The 18752-nt window shown below is 44.6% G+C and overlaps 2 protein-coding genes across 5 annotated transcripts in view; one reads left to right on the forward strand and one right to left on the reverse strand.

The window, feature by feature from the left end:
- The window catches only part of Kat6b (lysine acetyltransferase 6B), a 174095-nt gene extending 157099 nt beyond the window's left edge, over positions 1-16996 (forward strand). For all 4 annotated transcript variants that reach the window (XM_048426388.3, XM_048426387.3, XM_087911939.1 and 1 more), the window contains exons 13-17: positions 5630-5861; positions 6408-6567; positions 7126-7440; positions 9470-9767; positions 13244-16996. In XM_048426388.3, the coding sequence (XP_048282345.2) occupies positions 5630-5861; positions 6408-6567; positions 7126-7440; positions 9470-9767; positions 13244-15777 (3539 nt within the window). In that variant the 3' untranslated portion in view covers positions 15778-16996. The remainder of the gene's footprint in view (positions 1-5629; positions 5862-6407; positions 6568-7125; positions 7441-9469; positions 9768-13243) is intronic.
- Dusp29 (dual specificity phosphatase 29) overlaps positions 198-18752 on the reverse strand; it is a 61406-nt gene continuing 42851 nt past the window's right edge. Inside the window, exons 6-8 of the mRNA XM_087911941.1 lie at positions 18266-18412; positions 17868-17949; positions 198-845 (exon numbers count right to left, since the gene is read on the reverse strand). The gene's annotated coding sequence lies outside the window, so the exon portion shown is untranslated. The remainder of the gene's footprint in view (positions 846-17867; positions 17950-18265; positions 18413-18752) is intronic.

The following is an 18752-nucleotide window of genomic DNA, read 5'->3' on the forward strand; positions in this document are numbered from 1 at the left end:
GGCAGTCATTGTGTTTGTGGTTTCATGGGCTAGTTGTTCCTTCAGGGTGATCACTGAAGTTAAGTACTTGACAGCCAAAAGGAATTTGGGAACAAACCAAGTTTGCTGGGAATTTTCAGTAGCTAATTTCTTGAGATTATTCCTGAGGCCAAAGGGGGGAGGGTCCTTAATTAAATTTGTATCTGGGTGGTGGGAAATTTAAGACAGTAGGATGGAAGACAGTAAGATGGTCTTCGGGTATCTCAAGTAAATGTAGGAACAGGAAGGAGCCTCATCTCAGTCGGGCTCCAAAGAAAAATTTGACTTCTTTCTGTCCACAGTTTCTTTATTTCTCCTGTTAGAGGGGTTTTAGTCTCTAAATGATTTCCTCTAGATTGTATTCACTCATTATGGTGAAAAACCCTTAATAGCTTTACTTTAAGCCCAGCACTGTTCTGTGTGCTTTTTATTAACCCGTGTAATGCTTCCAGGAATTTGAAGAAATGAATGTGATTATTAGTTGCCTAGTCTGAGTGAGGATTCAGTGTACACAGAGATGGAATAAATGCCCATGGGTCACGTAGCTGTCGCATGGTGGGTCCTGGTTTCCACTGCAGTGCTTGCGGCTCCAGAGCCTGTGCTCCTGACTTCCTGTGAGCTGTCACTGAGTTCCACAGATAACAGTTCTGAAGTTCTCAGGTTCTGACCCAGCTTTTAAAAGTTCTCATTTTCCATCTAGTACAGGTGGTCCCGAAGTACAGTCCATGCAGTCTTCAGTGCATAAGTATTTGAAAGTAGCGTCACTTTTCCCTTTAACTCTTCTTCGTTCATGACTATAAAGTGGAATTTTCCAGAAATGTCATGGTCTGTAATAAACATAACAGATTAAGGACCAAAGTAGACATTGGCTAGAATGTAAAAATGTAAAGCAAGTCTTCTCACTATTTTGTTTATATTTTTAAAAATACAGGGAAGGTTTTTTATTATCTAAAATTATAGTAACATCATAAAGTTTATTGCTGTTTTAAAATTAATAAATGTTACTTCTCAGTAAAATCAACAGACACAGTCTTTATAAACAAAAACTCTTTAGAGTCTTAAATAAGGGTTTAAAATGCAAAGTCCTGAAGCCAAGACCACTGATTTAATGTATATGAACCCCCACCCCCACTCTTTGATTCTGTCTCCGTGGTATGAGACTTGGTTAGTGATGCATGCCCTCAGGCCCCCTTGGTACCATCTAAGTTATAATTCCTGTTAAGAGTTGTTTGCCTTCTAGTAATACCCAGGCATAGCCACTCAGTGACTTTCTCTAACATGCAGCCTGGTAGGGCTTTAGAAAATCCATTCTGTTCTGTTTTCTGCCAGCAAAGAACTGGCAAGCCGTACTCATTCATCCCGCTGTACATTCAGTAGTCCTACCACTGCACAAGCCTTTTTACCTGGCAACTCCAGAGTGATCCTCAAGGACATTCACCTTGAGTCACCTTTGGGACCTCGTGAAAGCACAAGTGCTGCTGTCCCTCGGTACTCCAGTTAGTAGCTTGTTGAGTGGGGAGGGCCTGAGACTATTCTAGTGGTCCCTTAGAGTTTAGTCCACTTGTTACATTATTACCTAGGTCCATAGACTCATGCACTGAATTTAAACAAAGTATAGACAGCCCTTCATATCCATCCCAGTGATTAAACTGCTAACATGCTGTTCGCCTGCCCGCATGGCCACAGTGTTCCTAGCCCAGGAAACAAGTACCAGACAGCATGGCTCAGTGAACTGCCACCTCCAAGAGCTATGTGGTAAAGGCATCAGGTTTCCTCCTCTAAGTTGCCGTAAGCCCATGGCTTGGTGTCATTGCCCAGGCCTGCAAAATCCAGACTATCTTCTAATGTGGGCCTTTCCATGGAGCCTGCTAAACTAAACAGGTGTCTGGTGAAAGGTATCTTCCTCTAAAAGCTGCTAAAGACGCTGAATTCACATAACCCAGAGAGATGGGAGCCAAGGTTTACACTTCTGTGTCTGGGACATTCATATGGTTTGGAGTCAAAGTGTCCAGAGATGATGGGAGACACTTCTGAGGAGAGAAACCTTTATCTCTGCCACATCCTGGCCTGAGAACATTTCTTTTACTCTTGCTCTACTAGGTCATCTTGAATAGTGCTTGTTCAAAAGGAGGGAATTTTCATATAAATGAGGGTTAGCTTTGCATGATGAGGATCAAATTGATTTTCATTTACTCATGTCTGCGAAAACAAACTTTGACCTCATCTAAATAGTTTCTTCCTTAAAAATGGATCTGTTCTTCTTGCCTAGAGGTAGTTAATCATTTCAGCCTCTCACTGGGGCCAGGTAACACGAGAATTGACACTCTAGGCCATCCTAAGCAGAGGTGGAAAGACTTACACCAACACTCAGACCTCATCTTTCCCCTGTGAAGCAGAGAGAGCCGGATTGCGCTGTGTACGGATAGTTAATGTACTTAAGGGCCACTCAGTTTTCAATTACAGAGTTACCACTCATGAGTGAGTACTGTTCACCAGCGATTAATTATACTGTAACTTGTGGGATTTGCTGTCCACACATCTGCAACAGTAGGTTTCCCAGGGGTAGTTGACGTTTTCTGATTGAAAGTACCCTGCATTAAGGAAAGGTGTTAGCACGCCGTGGGAATCTATTCACCAGGGGTGTATTGTACTTGTTTCAGATGCTTCAGGACAATACACCGGCTTCCAAGATAAGTGCTTTTTATTTCCCTGCATCTTAGATCAATTATTTGGAATCTTTTTGGTAAGTTAAATTTAAGAGCTTAAACCATCACATCTCTGTAATTACTTAATAAGTCAAATGTTCTTACCAAAAATTATTTTGTCTGCTCTATATTGTAACTGTGCTTTGAAGAGCCAAGAAGAAGTAGGAAGCAACAAAAAGGGGCAAGAAGCCCCTGCTTAACACCCCAGGTCATGAAAGTCAGCGTAGTTCAGTGCCAGCAGCTCAGGCCCTTCCAGGCAAGCGCCTGCTGCAGATGACATGTGCAGTCTGTCTTCTGTCAATCAGGACACAGCTGTCAGGCACGACACCTTTCTTAGCTGCACGGGTTATCATTCTGCATGGGATTTCACTCAACTAGTAAAAAATAAGAAATTTTTATTCACGCTCATTTTTATTGTTTCTGGTGGATTCTATTTAACATCAGAACATCCTCCTCCGGGGGGGGGGGCAGGGGGAAGACATTATAGACTTCCAAATGGCTCTTTGCAGAAGTGCCATTTTCTTCCCACTGACTATAAGTTCCTTGAAGATCTCTAGATTCCTAGAGAAGAAGGAGACACTTGGCTGCAGGCAGTACCAGGTACCTTGGGACACTGGCTTGGTGTGGTGTGTGGTGCTGGTACATGTCATCTCTGAAATGCGAGTGGGGGGGGGGGGTTCCAGTTGTTTGTCCTCAGCATCCTGAAAAGTATCCCTCCCAACAAGAGCTTTTCCATTCCCTGCCTCCTCTCAGCCTTTGCTTGCACAGCAAGATGGTGTTTGCTGGGAAAGACCAGTGGGCTCAATGCCCACACATCAGTGCTTGTTATCCTGGACTTCTGAAGCAGTGTCAGTCTAGACTAGAGTCAAGGGTTTACTGAAGTGTCCTAGCACAGTCTTTTGACATGGTAGCAGTAGCAGGTATGGAAAGGTTTATACTCCCATGCTCCCCAGGTGCCCAAGTCACCTGCTTGCTTGAGTGACCCTTTTAGACTCAGGGTGCAAGAACAGGACAGCTAGGTAAAATGGGGGATGGCTGGGAATTCTGGCTATTTACTTCTTAGTTCAGGGTAGGGAGTATCGGAACAAAGAGAACAAAGAACATGTGCTTCATGGGTAAGGTAGCCCCGTGCAGTGGGAAGCAGAGGTGAGGAGGTGGTGAACTGGGCCACCAGCCTTCTACTTGTGCACAGACCTTTCTTACTGGCCATATCATATCTCTGCCTTTAACAATGGGGTTCACATGAACCAATGAGGGTCACTGCAGGAAACTTTTAATTGTGGGGCCACATGGGCAAGGGGATTAGTGCTCATCCATGGATCTATGGTGTTGCTCCCCTCCCCCATATACCCACACAGGAGTATAGAGCTGGGGCCCCCAGCTGACTGAATAAATTCTCAGAATGTGGCTCTTAGAAAGCAGGAGATCGATGTGCCAATTATCTGTGTTCTGAGGTTGGGCTTCCCTCACTGCTCTGGCAACAAAGCCCTCTCCATGTTGGCGGGACTGGATGTGGGCTGACTTCAGCACAGCAGCCATCTATGTGAGCGTTCCCGACGCTGCACTGCACTGAAAGCCTCCGTGTGGAGCAGATGCCGCTAGACAGTGGCTTGACTGCAGCACTCTGGTGCTCGTCACATTCAGTCAGATGCTTTGCGCTCAAATGTGCCAAGATGAGTTAAGCCAAAAATCTTACGTGGAACCCGATGTTTATTTGATTTCTATTCTGTATGATGACATTCTGGTTAAAGCCATCAAGATGCAGAGGGTTGTTGAGGTAGAATATCTTGTTCTAGAGTTCTGTATTATTTGCAGTGGTTTTTGAAGAACAGGAAAGCTGGATCAGAGGCATTATTTCTCTTTGTAACATTAACAACAAAAAACTAAAATAAAATTCTTGCAAGTGCAGCCATTTTGGAAATGTAGCTAAAGAAGAGAAAGCTGAAGATGTGGGTGGCGACAGAGCAGCCTGCTTTGGTGGCTGCTGCCACCTACTGTATGTGCTTGATGTTTGTTTAAACCCAGGAAGTTCACTAAGGTGAGGCTGCTGAAATAATTAGCAAAGAAGACACCATTACTTGTCAGACAGTGTTTCTTCTCCTCTCCGTAAGTGGCTCCTAATTACCGAGACAGCCGCCAGCTTTCATTCACTTCCTCCAAGTGGGCTTGAAGTTTTCTCATTTCAGAGTTCCTGTGCCAGAGAACCTGCATCCTTCAGGCTCTGTGTGCTGGGGGGGGGGTGTTAATATGCACATGGAACAGTGTGTTTTAAAGTTTGTAATTTGTAGGAGCAACATTCTGGGCTTTTAAGTTAATTTTTATAAAATGGCTGAAAATAGAGCTAGAAGATGTGAGTTGCCCCCGATGACTTGAAAGATATTGCTTTATTAGTTCTAAAACCGCTTCAGATCAGTCGGCTGGTTAAATGGAGCAAGCCATACAGGCTGTGTCAGCCAAAGCCCTTCTCTTTTATTAAGCCCCAGCTGTCGGAGGATCACTGGGCCCTCCTGTGGAAAACAATGGCCATGAGTTCCGGGGTGGCCTTCCCCAGGGCTCCTGCACTCCTGACACTGAGCATCTGGAACAATTTCAAGCTTGCAGGAGATTTATGTGTTGATCAGAAGTCATGCCTTTAGTCTTAGCTTTCAGCCTCTGTGACATACACTACCATGTGTGTTTGCTGCCACCAACTTTGTGAATTGTCTTATGGTGCCACCACAAAAGATTGACAAGCAGAAATTTGACAAGGTGACTTCACAGTAATTGGAAGAGGCTACATGTCCAACAGGATGTACTTCACCTGTGTAATGCTTCTGCCTTACCACGGATTACATTATTTCTAGTGGCTCCTAGACCTAGCTCCCGAAACACTCAAAATGACTGGAGTTTTGCTTTTTCTGCCCTAGGCTATTTGCTTTCTAGAAGAGAAGGCCAAGCAGGGTCTCCTGAAAAGCCACTTTCTGATCTGGGTCGTCTCTCCTACCTGGCCTACTGGAAGAGTGTCATCTTGGAATATCTCTACCACCACCACGAGAGGCACATTAGCATCAAAGCCATTAGCAGAGCCACAGGCATGTGCCCACACGACATTGCCACCACTCTGCAGCACCTCCACATGATTGACAGGAGAGATGGCAGGTGAGGGCCGTGATCCCTGGGGAGGTGAGGTTCCCCTATGCATTTTACTTTGTGTTTTAAGACAGGCTTTCAAGATGTAGCACGGGCAGGCTTCAAACTCATGGTAATCCCCCTGCCTCTGCCTCCTGAATGCTGGCATTACAGGTATGCGCCAGTAGATTCACCTAACCCTGAGTTGTTCTTGTTTGTTTGTTTTTTTAAAAGCTGTATTTATTTATTATGTATACAACATTCCTTCCATGTATGTTTGTATGCCAGAGGAGGGCACCAGATCTCAATATAGATGGTTGTGAGCCACCATGTGGTTGCTGGGAATTGAACTCAGGACCTCTGGAAGAGCAGTCGGTGCTCTTAACCACTGAGCCATCTCTCCAGCCCCCTTGTTTGTTTGTTTGTTTGTTTTAAGACAGGGTACCGTTCTAAAACTCACTCTGTAAAGCAGCTAGCTCCGGTCTCTGCCTCCCGAGTCTGGGAGTGCAAATGTGTACCATACCCATCTAGCTCTCCACTTTTGAATTCACTTTGTCTTGCCTTGCTGTGTTACAGGTTTGTCATCATTAGAAGGGAAAAGTTGATATTGGGTCACATGGAAAAACTGAAAAACTGTTCCCGACCCAATGAGCTTGATCCAGAGAGCCTAAGATGGACCCCCATTTTAATTTCTAACGCTGTGGTTTCTGAAGAAGAGCGGGAAGCTGAAAAGGAGGTAATGTACTCTGTCATCCTAAGGTGTGACGTTAGTCTTGTAACTTGCTTAAACTACGTCATTGTCATCATCATAAAAGCTTAGTTATATAGACAGAGCTTATAAAATGATAAAGCACTAATTTATCCTGAGTGAGACATAATTCTATTGAGTATGAAAAATGAAGCATTTTCATTGATCACAAAGCAGCGTTTTCACCAGTGACAGCATGTAATCAGATCAGATTTGGTGCTGAGCTACAGTGCTGCTGTCAATCGATTCCATGTGTTTATGAACTTGCTTGGAATGCTCCATGCCAGTGAGCATGTAATGTAGTGATAAAGGACTCAAATCGATTCGCTGCATCATTAATACTGCTACATATCCCATGAAATCCAGCACCTTAGATTTGTTATCCTAACTGAGGCAAAGGGTCCTGAGATGACACGGCTCACATTTGCTTGGCCAGCTGACTATCCCCTCAGAACTCACTTAGAGACCCTTTCCATTGATCCCCACATGCTCCAACTGTGTAACTGCCCTCTCACCAATCACCATTTTCCCCCTACCCCACCCCAGGCTGAACGACTAATGGAACAAGCCAGCTGCTGGGAAAAGGAGGAACAAGAGATCCTGTCGTCTAGAGTTAACAGTAGGCAATCACCTGCAAAAGTACAATCGAAAAATAAATACTTGCATTCTCCAGAGAGGCGGCCAGTGGCAGGGGAGCGAGGACAGCTGTTAGAGCTGTCCAAAGAGAGTAGTGAGGAAGAGGATGAGGAAGAGGATGAAGAGGATGAAGATGAGGAAGATGAAGATGAGGAGGAAGAAGAGAATATTCAGACATCTCCCCCACGGCTGACCAAACCACAGTCTGTTTCCATTAAGAGAAAGGTGTGTGTGTTGAGCCTTTCACCCCGTGAACTGTTTCGAGTCTGTCTCACTCACGTTTGCAGTGTTCTTTAGTTTCTGTTTCACTCTCTGTTGGTATAGTTCATATGTGTGCTGTGTCATAATCATTTACCTTACAGTTGTGATTGTGTTTCCTGCTGTTAGCAGCTCCCTAGCTGGTGGTCACTGCCATCTGCTGGTCTGCAGGACAAGAGTAAACCCTGTCATGATAACCAGGAGGGCACCTCAGAGAGCACATACATAGCCACCCTTCAAAGCCTGAGGGAGTCAGATTCAACAGGGTCACGTAACTCACTAGAGAACCAGCCACATCTCAAAACTCCAAGCCAGTGCTCCTGCCTTTAATGTCCCTTATTCTCACACAGAATTGCTAGGTATTTCATACCCTTGATTCTGCTGCTGCTGCTGCTGCTGCTGCTTTGTATGTAGCCAACTACTCCTTAGTAGTTTTTAATTTCTCCAGTTTACACCAGCTCGTGCCCGGTGGCATAGAAAGTGGAGCATTGATTTTTGTCTGTAGGCAATAGTTCTCCCACATCTGCTATGTCTGTCTGCATTTTCTGTCTGTGGCATACAGCAGGGCCAGATATTGCTAGGCTGGCCATGGCAAGTAGTGATAACACGGTACAAATGAAGGATCTTCCCCACTGCTGTCCTGAGAGGTCTTTGTCAGGCAGTTTGCTGGTCTGACTCCCCTAGGTTCTTTTTTCTTACCCCACAGATGGATGTAGCAAAGGGGAGCATCCCATGAAGTGCATTTCTGGCTGCTGAGCATTTTAATTTCTTATACAGAGAATGCATTCATGTATTATGAGTATAATGAGAGGAACTTGTGGTAAAAACATGAACATCCAGAACTGTCCAAAGAATGGCATGGGTCACTACTGTCCATATGGATTCAACCTGAAGGGAGCCAGCTCTGTATTGGCTGCACTTGTATCTGGGGAAAGTCTAGTTGCTTAGGCAGGGTAAGGGGATGAAGGGAACTAATAACAACAAATGTTAAGTTACTAATGTGGTTAAATTTTAGAATTATTAATCGGTTTAAGTGTGTTTTTTAAGAATATTGAAAGCATTAAAAATGTATGATGCAGTAATTCTTTGGTACTGCTTGGAGGTAGTGCCCCTGCCCCTCACTGTGTTGGGAATGGAGCAAGTACCTTGTTCGTGAGAGTTAAGTGCTCTGTCAGCGAGCTACACCCTGGACCTAAAGCCTAGCATTTGGGTAAACATGTTGAACCCTCATCAATTTCGTGGCTCACGGATACATATCTTAGCATCGAATCTACCTGTTCCTTTATTTAAATTTGTATCATAGATACTTTATTCTTGGGAAGATAGCTTATCATTGCAACCATGGGAAATCATTTGTTCTGTTATCTTACACAGAAAGATTTTATCACTTTTTTAGGTATCTCCCTTATCAAAATAGTATATAAAATTAATTGCTCATATCCCAGCAGCCACCAATCTCTAACTCTGTTGTTTTCTAACTGATAAAGTAATTGCTTCTTCAAGTGCCCTTTCATTTCTGGGATATGGAGGTTAGTCTTACCCAACCATATTTCCCATAGTGCTTGTCATGCAATGGGCATCTTTATAGCAGTTAGCAGGTAATGGGTGGTTGATCTCATAGCTGTTCATTGCAGCATTTATAAAAGCACTGTTTATAGAAACAGTCTGTGATATACCAGATATTGAGGCTGGCAAATGCCGCTTAGAAAGTATATGCTAGAAAAGCAGTGCTCAGCTTTAGAATCTGCAGTCAAGTTGCTAGGATGCTGTCTCTCTCAAAGCCCCTACTTGAGTAAACAAGTGTTTTATTTGGAAAACCCTTGCCTGTGTTCTTGGCGCCCAAGAGGGATGTTAAACATCAAATGGAAGGTTAAGTACAAAGACACTGCAGAAGTTCTGACAGATAAGATTTTTAGGCACACTCAAGACTTTGCTGCATATCACCTCAACCATTTAATTTCTCAGGAGTATGTATTATGTTTGGAATTAATTTCAGAGGCCGTTTGTAGTAAAGAAGAAAAGGGGTCGTAAACGCCGGAGGATCAACAGCAGTGTGACAACCGAGACAATTTCTGAGACAACCGAGGTACTGCACGAGCCCTTTGACAACTCAGATGAAGAGAGGCCCATGCCGCAGCTGGAGCCTACCTGTGAGATCAAGGTACAGGAAGAGGGCAGGAAGCCAGTTCTGAGACGAGCTTTTCAGCATCAGCCGGGGAAGAAAAGGCTCACAGAGAGAGAGGAAGAGGAAGAAAAAGACAATCATCTCTTCAAGAATGCTGCCCTCTGTAGAAGTAAGTGGAGGCTTGCACAGGCTTTAGCCACTGATGTCCATAGGCTGTACCCATGCATCAAAAAGGGTCAACCCGTCTTTTCTCATTCACAATGGCTCAGCCTTTTTTCCTTCTAATGGGGTTTTGTGTTAGACATTTCTAAACTAGAACGTATCTCTTACTCTGTAGAAATTGGCTCATCCTCAAAAGCTTTGAAGACTAGTAAGAAACACAGTGCAAGTTCCTTGCCACCAATCTGTGGTTTTCTACCTAGTTAGTGTTTTGGCGTCAGGGTGCATGTTGCCAGTGTGGGCAGTGGATGCGCAGTTCTCTTTTCCTTGAAGACAGCTTCCAGTGCACAGGGTGCATCTTGCCACTCTGCAGTGCCCAAAGCCCACTGTGGTCCAGAGGCATCTCAGCTAACCCACACCAGCAGCAGCAGCCTTGCTAATATGGGGGGGTACAGAAATCCCAGAGACAGGCTTTCCTTTGAAGTTGACAGGGACACCCTCTTTCCCCATCTTCTACAAACATACCAGACATCAATGAATTGTCTTTGTTTAAAGCATCCTTTGCCCTGTTAGCACAGGTACTCCCAGATGAACGATGAGGATTTGTGGGACAGCCTCTCTATAGCTGAAAAGCGGAAATGACTCTGTCCAAATCTTGATGCAGCCTAGGGAACAGCCAAGTCTTCTCTGGGAGCCACAGGAGTTGCTGTCTGTAGCCGGTGTTAGGAACTAGCCAGTACCTCCTGAACTTCTTTAGTGAATATCTATAGTTCCCCTTTTCATTGTTTTTAAATTTCTTCCTTTTGTCTTTTAAAGACAGTCTCTCAGTATGTAGCCCCAGCGTGCCTGGAACTCAAAATATAGACATCCTGGCCTCAAATTTAAAAGTCAGTCTTCCTCTGCTTCCTAGGTGCTGGGATTGAAGGTGCCCACCACCACAGCTAGCCCCACTGCTCTTTTTTGGGACAGTGTATCTCACTTTTACTTGGAACTCAACCTGTTTCAATTAGCCTTTTGCCCAGTGAGCCCCCAGGATCTGTCTGTCTTTGGCACCTCAATACTGAGGCTCCAGGCACTAGGCACCCCACCTTGTCTTTGTATGGGATCAAGGAATCTGAACTCAGTCTGCATGACTGTGTGGCAAGCACTTTACCCATAGGAAACAAACTGCGGGGAGAGACATTTTCAGGGGTGGAAGCAGCCTTACTTGCATGTCTGGCTGTCTGTAGAAGCCTGGAGATGAGCTGCCACTGCCTCTCTTTGCTTTGTGTTCTTTACCTTCTGTGCACATCCTACTAGCTTTGCTCCAGGATCCTCTCGTTCTTCAAGGTAATTATCAGGAAACTTCTCATTTAGGGATGTATCACTATAGCAGCTGGTAGGATCAGTGGCACATAGAATACAAGAGTGGGTAAGAGCACCTGTTCTCAAGCCTAACAGCCTGATTTTGATCTCGCATACTCGCACGGTAGAAAGAGAAAACCAATTCCTGCAAATTGTGCTCATATTTACACACACATACTCACATATAAATGTAAAACACGAGTCTAAGGACATTGACATGGCTGATACTGGCCATTGTGAACAGAAAGGAAATGGTCTGAGCATCCCTAGAAAACTGATCAAGGCTTGGAGCTTAGCACTTGTATAGATCCTGTATCATATGCATATCCTGTTAGTCAGTGTGGGTGATGCTCAGAGCAAAGTTTATGTGCGATTGTTTTGTTATTTAAATGACCTTTCCTAGCTGGACACTTCTGCTTCTGGCATCTATTTCTACTTCTGGCTTCTACTACTGTTTATTTATATTCTCTAAAATACTTTGTTGGTTTTTGGTTTTTTGAGACTATAAAGTGAGCCCTGACTGTCCTGAAACTCACCAGGAACCTCCATACCCAGCTAAAATAGTGTTTCAAATAAGAGCATCACTCTTAATACAACTTTCCCTTTAGGTTGACCACTGATTCTTGATTTGATTCTTTTTGTTTGTTTTGTTTTGTTTCATTTTTCAAGACATGGTTTCTCTGTGTAACAGTCCTGGCTACCCTGGAACTTGCTTGGTAAGCCAGGCCGGCCTCAAATCACAGAGATCAACCTGCCTCTGCCTCCCAAGTGCTGGGTTAAAGGCATGCGCCACTACTACCCAGCTTAATTTGATTCTTAGTCTCCTAAAGATGTTAAGGCCTGGATATTTTATGTGTGTGTGCTTATTCATATGTATATTTGTTTGCTATATCTGTATAAACAGACAATCATATTTCCATGTACATATAGGTGCAGAAGAATAGGTTTTGGAATTGCAACTAAACGTTCAATTATGTACGTTCTGCTTCTAATTGTCTAATTCAGACTTTACTTTTGTTTTTGCTTCTGTAACAGAACTGTTTATTTGCTTTACTGTGTCATAACCTGTAGTGCACAGCTCTGCTCTGCTCCAGGACTCAGCACTTCTAGAGGATTCAAGGGCCCATGTGCTCCATAAGCATGGTGACCAGCGAAAAGTGAATACAGCCACAGAAGGGCAGCTGGTGGTCAGAGATCATTTAGGTGCCAGGACTATGGATGCTGGCAGCAGAGGGGCAGCAACCATTCCAGCCCCTCAGTCACTCTTACGTTGAACAGCAAACTGATCCCAAATATACTGTGGACAGAATAGCTGATTTAAAAAAAAAAAAAAAAAACCTTTATTTTAAATGTTACAGTAATTGAATTGTACGTTGTATCATTCATAAATCGTGAATGGCATTTATGAGTTACTTGTCACTCATTTGCTTCATACACAGGTATGCTTTTATGTCAAAATAAGTAATGTCTGGGGCTAGGGAGATGGCTCGGTGGTTAAAAGCACTGGCTGCTCTTCCAGAGGACCCATGAATGTGGGTTCTATCCCCAGCACCCACATGGTGACTCACAACCATCTATAACTTCAGTTCCAGGGGAATCTGATGCCCTCTTCTGGACTTCTTTTGGTACCAGGCATGCGCTTGGTTCATAGATATACATACAAGCAAAACACCCATACATATTAAATAAAAATAAATCATTCTGAAAAAAAAAAAGTGATGTCACCTGAGATCATTGAAATCCAGTAAATGTCCACAAAGAGAAGGACTTTCCTCAGCTAGGACATTAGTCCTCTTCCTTTTCCCAGTGCAGTGATGATTTGAATATAAACTAGCATTACTCCTATCCCTCTGAATTTCCAGATTTGTTGATGTTGAAATTGGGTTTTGGTTTTGTTTTGTTTTGTTTAGTATTGTGGAACTCCCTGCTTTTACATCATAGAATGTCATTTACCTTCCTTGGCCTAGGTTACTCAGCTTGGTTTATGCCACAATATTCTCAATTATCTTTCCCATCACCTCTTAACATACTAAATTGAAAGCCGTGCTTGCTAATAAATCTAGAGATACGTGTCAGGTTGTGTGTGGTTCTACTTTCTAAACTTGTGCTTTTCTTCTTCTCTCTTGTTGTCTCTTCATTAAGACGACATGGATGATAATGCAGAATGCTTGAAAGAAGGCAGCAAAGATAATTCTGAAGCCCTAAAGTACAAACACGCATGGCCCAAAGGAACAAAGCGAGGGCTCTCCAAGTGGAAACAAAACAAGGAGAGGAAGACGGGGTTTAAACTGAACCTATACACCCCACCGGAAACACCCATGGAGCCAGACGACCAGGTGGCAGCAGAAGAGCAGAAGGAGGTCTCGGAAGACAGGAGCAGCCCTGTGGGAACAGAGCGGGAGGTGACCGAGGCCATGGAAACACTGCTGCCGCAGGAAGGGAAAAGAAAGGAAGAGACAGGCGCACCTATGAGTCCTTGTAAATCACCAAGTAAAAAGGTAGATGAGGAGGACCTCATCAAAGCTGAGGAGGAGGAAGAGGAGGAAGAAGAGGAAGAACGGGAGGAGGAGGAAGAAGAAGAAGGAGGAACTGCAGAAAAAGACCAAGATGGTGCTAAAAGTAAAGAAAAAGAAGAACCAGAAATCTGCATGGAAAAAGAAGATCCTGTGCATCCAGATGATCACGAGGAGGAAGAGGAAGAGGAGGAAGAGCCATCTCACAATGAGGACCATGACGCAGATGATGAAGATGACAGTCACATGGAGTCTGCTGACATGGAGAGGGGTGACCTCCCGAAAGAAGCCTTCAAGGATGCACTAGAGAGCCAGGAAGCTTTTTTAGACCTTAGTATTCACCCTGGTCATTCTAACCCTGAGGTCCTTATGGATTGCGGCGTAGATCTTGCAGTTGCGTCTACCAATGAGACGAAAGAACTTTCTGGAGACACTGGAACTGCACCCGAGTCTGATGAGGAGCCCCCAGAAGAACAGACTCAGAAGCAGGACCAGAAGAACGGTGATGATGTCAATGAGGAGCTCAAAGAGGGAGGCACAGCACCTGTGGAAATTGACTCGGAGACCGTCCAGGCTGTTCAGTCTTTGACCCAAGAAAACAGGGAACACGATGACACCTTTCAGGATTGTGCCGAGACTCAAGAAGCCTGTAGAACCCTGCAGAACTATACACATTCAGACCAAAGCCCTCAAATCGCCACCACTCTGGACGAATGCCAACAGTCAGACCACAGCCCAGTTTCATCTGTCCATTCCCATCCTGGCCAGTCAGTTCGTTCTGTCAATAGCCCCAATGTCCCCGCCCTAGAGAATAGCTATGCCCAAATCAGCCCCGATCAGACTGCTATCACAGTGCCACCTCTGCAGAGCATGGAGACCAGCCCCATGATGGATGTGCCGTCAGTCTCAGATCACTCACAGCAAGTCGTTGACAGTGGCTTTAGTGACCTGGGCAGTATCGAGAGCACAACGGAAAACTACGAAAACCCAAGCAGCTATGACTCAACCATGGGTGGCAGCATCTGCGGAAATGGCTCTTCCCAGAGCAGCTGCTCCTACAGCAGCCTCACCTCTAGCAATCTGACGCAGAGCAGCTGTGCCGTCACCCAGCAGATGTCCAGCATCAGTGGGAGCTGCAGCATGCTGCAGCAGCCCAGCATCAGCTCCCCTCCAACCTGCAGCGTCAAGTCTCCCCAAGGCTGTGTGGTGGAGAGGCCTCCCAGCAGCAACCAGCAGCTAGCTCAGTGCAGTATGGCCGCCAACTTTACCCCACCCATGCAGCTGGCTGACATCCCTGAGACCAGCAATGCCAACATTGGCTTATATGAGCGAATGGGTCAAAGTGATTTTGGGGCTGGGCACTACCCACAGCCATCTGCCACCTTCAGCCTTGCCAAACTGCAGCAGTTAACTAATACACTTATTGACCATTCATTGCCTTACAGCCATTCTGCTGCTGTGACTTCCTATGCAAACAGTGCCTCTTTGTCCACACCACTAAGTAACACAGGGCTTGTTCAGCTTTCTCAGTCTCCACACTCCGTCCCTGGGGGACCCCAAGCACAAGCTACCATGACCCCACCCCCTAACCTGACTCCTCCTCCCATGAATCTGCCACCACCACTTTTGCAGCGGAACATGGCTACTTCAAATATTGGCATCTCCCACAGCCAAAGACTGCAAACTCAGATTGCCAGCAAGGGTCACGTCTCCATGAGAACCAAGTCGGCATCTCTGTCACCAGCCACTGCTCCCCATCAGTCACAAATCTATGGGCGTTCCCAGACTGTAGCCATGCAGGGTCCTGCACGGACTTTAACAATGCAAAGAGGCATGAACATGAGTGTAAACCTGATGCCAGCACCGGCCTACAACGTCAACTCTGTGAATATGAACATGAATACTCTGAATGCCATGAACGGATACAGCATGTCCCAGCCAATGATGAACAGTGGCTACCACAGCAACCATGGCTACATGAATCAAACACCCCAGTACCCTATGCAGATGCAGATGGGCATGATGGGGACCCAGCCATATGCCCAGCAGCCAATGCAGACCCCACCCCACAGTAACATGATGTACACGGCCCCTGGACACCATGGCTACATGAACACAGGCATGTCCAAACAATCTCTCAATGGGTCCTACATGAGAAGGTAGGCAGCCTGGCAGCCCACAGAGCCCACTGGGCCACACTGTTGGATTGATCTGCACAAATACCTTTGAAGAGTACGATTTCAAAACCAGCATTGGTGTGAATGCAAAAACATTGTTGGCACCATTTATTTAAAAAAAAAAAGCTGTATGCAGCAGAAAGCCTTATACAAGTTGTTTTTCTTTTTTCCTTTTTTCTTTTTTGGTACCTTTGTTTCTGTTACTTTTATATAAAATCCTCTGCAAAGGAAGGCCTCCCTTAGGACTACGGTTAGGCAGCAGCCACTCTTGGTGCCCGCTTCCGTTAAACAGTGTGGATACAAGCCCCTCCCCAGATCACCTGTTTTAATATTGAACCTGGAGCTTTTTTCCTTCCTTGTCAACTCCATGTAAATGCCTTTAGCATTTCAATTACTGTATATTTTGTTTAAGGTGACACTTCAGCATGCCGCTAATGTCTTTGTTAGTGACAGTGCATTTTGTAGTACTGTACAAGTGTTGTGCTAACAGTAAGCCATTTCTTAAGTTTTTTGCCTTGATTAGGGTACCCTAATTTGAGGGTTTAAAAAAAAAAAAACTCTATTTTTGTTAATTATAAAACTGTAAAGAGCTATCAGAGCTGTCCCCATCTGGTTAGTCAAGGGGGTTTATTGCTAACTGTTTGGTGTAAAGTTGAGACCCTTTTCCATTCTGGTGGCAGGTTCCTTTGGGGAAAGGCAGCTTTCTGTTTTATAAATGCACACTTCTGTTTATTGAATGAAGCATATCTCAGTATTTATCTGTCAGGTTTTGAAGCATTTCATATATGTCCAAATACTTGGCAGGATTAAAAAAAATAGTGAATTTGGTGTAAAGTTGCTATTTTATGGAAAAGCCTCTAACTTTACATTTTCATTCCATCTGTAGATTTTTCTATCTTTATAAAATATTGGAGTTATTTTTTAAGGAAAAATAGAAAAGTAGCTTGTGAATAGCTCAAACTAAGCTTACAAATCGCATGTAAAAAAAGCAGAAAAGTTATTTGTGTCTGTTTATATTGCTTCCTTTTGTAGCCTTTGTACCTATACAGGTGACAGTGAGGGCCAAGCAGAGGCACGACCTTGTATAAAATAGGAGCCAGCAGCACTCTCGTATTTATCTCTTCTCTTTTTAGTCAGTTACTTCAAAAAAAGAAAAAAAAAGCTGTACATTTTAACATAAAATAAATTATGATGAGCCATTTTTAGCCTCTTGTGTCCTGTCATATTGTGATTGATGGAGGATGCCAGCTGAACTGTCATCTACCACATCTGGAACACATACACATTTGGGGAAATAAATTATTTAGTGTAAATTGGAGTTATGAGATTTTTCTGATTTGTTTTGACTTTGGGGGAGGGGTTGGCAATAAATAAGAGAAATATCTAATAAAACCATCACATATACCAAATACCTATTTAATAAATTAATTTATAATGGATTTTAATGCTTTTCATGAAAGTTTACTTTATGCTAGTGCATACCTTCTGTATGCCAATCATTGTCTTTCAAATAAAGTGAGTTTGTTTTTTTCTTTTTGCCTTTGATCTTCATTTGCCCAAAGCTCTCACAAGGAAATCCAGTTGCTTCATTTGTACCATCTCTAGAAACCCCTGAGGGCCTGGTACCACACTAGCAAGCTTCTTTTTTAAAAGATTGCTATCACAAACACCCGCTTTTCTTTTAAAAAGTGTGACAACTTCACTCAGTTGTGAAGGGCTGTATGTTCTTCAGTGTTCATAGTTCCACATGCACACAGACCCAAAGGTGAGTGTTTATAGACATTTCATGGCATTCAGAGAGAACTTTGACTGTCAGCTAAAACATTTGATTACTTGGACAGCAAGTTGAGAAGTAAGCACTTGGCTTGGCACCTGCGTGTGGCTGGCCCGGGGAGTGTTTCAGGGCATCTAAGCGCGGGCGCTCACAGTTCTGCAGATCATGGACACAAAGCGCGCCGTGGACTCCGCCAGAACAAAGGCCACCCCAATAGAAGAAGCCTGCTGGGCTCTGGCTTCCTGTTCTCACCATTGGTTGCTTCCAGTGCATGTATGGTGGGGTTACCATCCACATTTTACCTTTTCAGTCTTCTGCTCCTGCCAAGCCAGTGTAATACCTGAAGAAGGTGGGGGAGGGGTCTTAGAAGACCCTCCTGCAGGTCTGGTGAAGCAAAAGGAAAGCAGAATATGATTTGTGGGGAAAGGACATGCCTGCTGTCTTCTGAGTATCAGGTGATTGTGTGCAGTTTTGAGCCAATCAAATCGCTAGAAGGTTGGGCGTGGTTGAGGGTCCCAGCAGGACAGTGGACCACACATCTGGCAGGGAAACTTGTCTCTGTTTAGGAACCCCACAGACACCCTCCTCCAAGTCCCTCCTTGGAACATTAATGTGCTAACTTTGTGCCTCCCTCTTGTGTCAAGAGTGTCTGGGGGCCGAGACACCCCACTTCCCTTTGACAATAGCCTGTTAATCATACCTTTGGACTATGGGAAGTCTGGGTCTCAGTGCTCCATCCCTTGCTTGCTTCACAGTCCAAGCGATCTTTATGGATCAACTCTTAATGGCTGTTCCACACCCACGTGTTCCACGGGGTGCCTAGCATTGGTCCCAGAGTTCAGATATCCTTTAAGGAAACAGGTTTTGTCAGGAAAGAACAAGTTGAGTTGCCTGTAGAGCACCAGACCTCACTGGAGATGCCACACCACAGACCCAGGGATATGGCTTAGATCCATAACTGTATACAACTGCTCTAAGACTGGTAGCCACTCATAGCGCACACCTATAAGACCAATAGTATGTCCCTCCTTTGTGGGAGTGGTCATCTGATGTCTCCCTGGTATACACTCTCTGTTGGAAGTGATGACTCAGCATTGGCCAATAGCCCTCCCACACACTGGCCAGGAGGTGGAAGAAGCACAGAAAGTTAATCGCCCCCAATCCACTCCACAAAAAATTGTAAGCTG

The sequence above is a fragment of the Myodes glareolus genome, chromosome 12 (genome assembly GCF_982192425.1).
Source record: "Myodes glareolus chromosome 12, mMyoGla1.1, whole genome shotgun sequence".
In the NCBI taxonomy this organism is placed as follows: Eukaryota; Metazoa; Chordata; class Mammalia; order Rodentia; family Cricetidae; genus Myodes; species Myodes glareolus.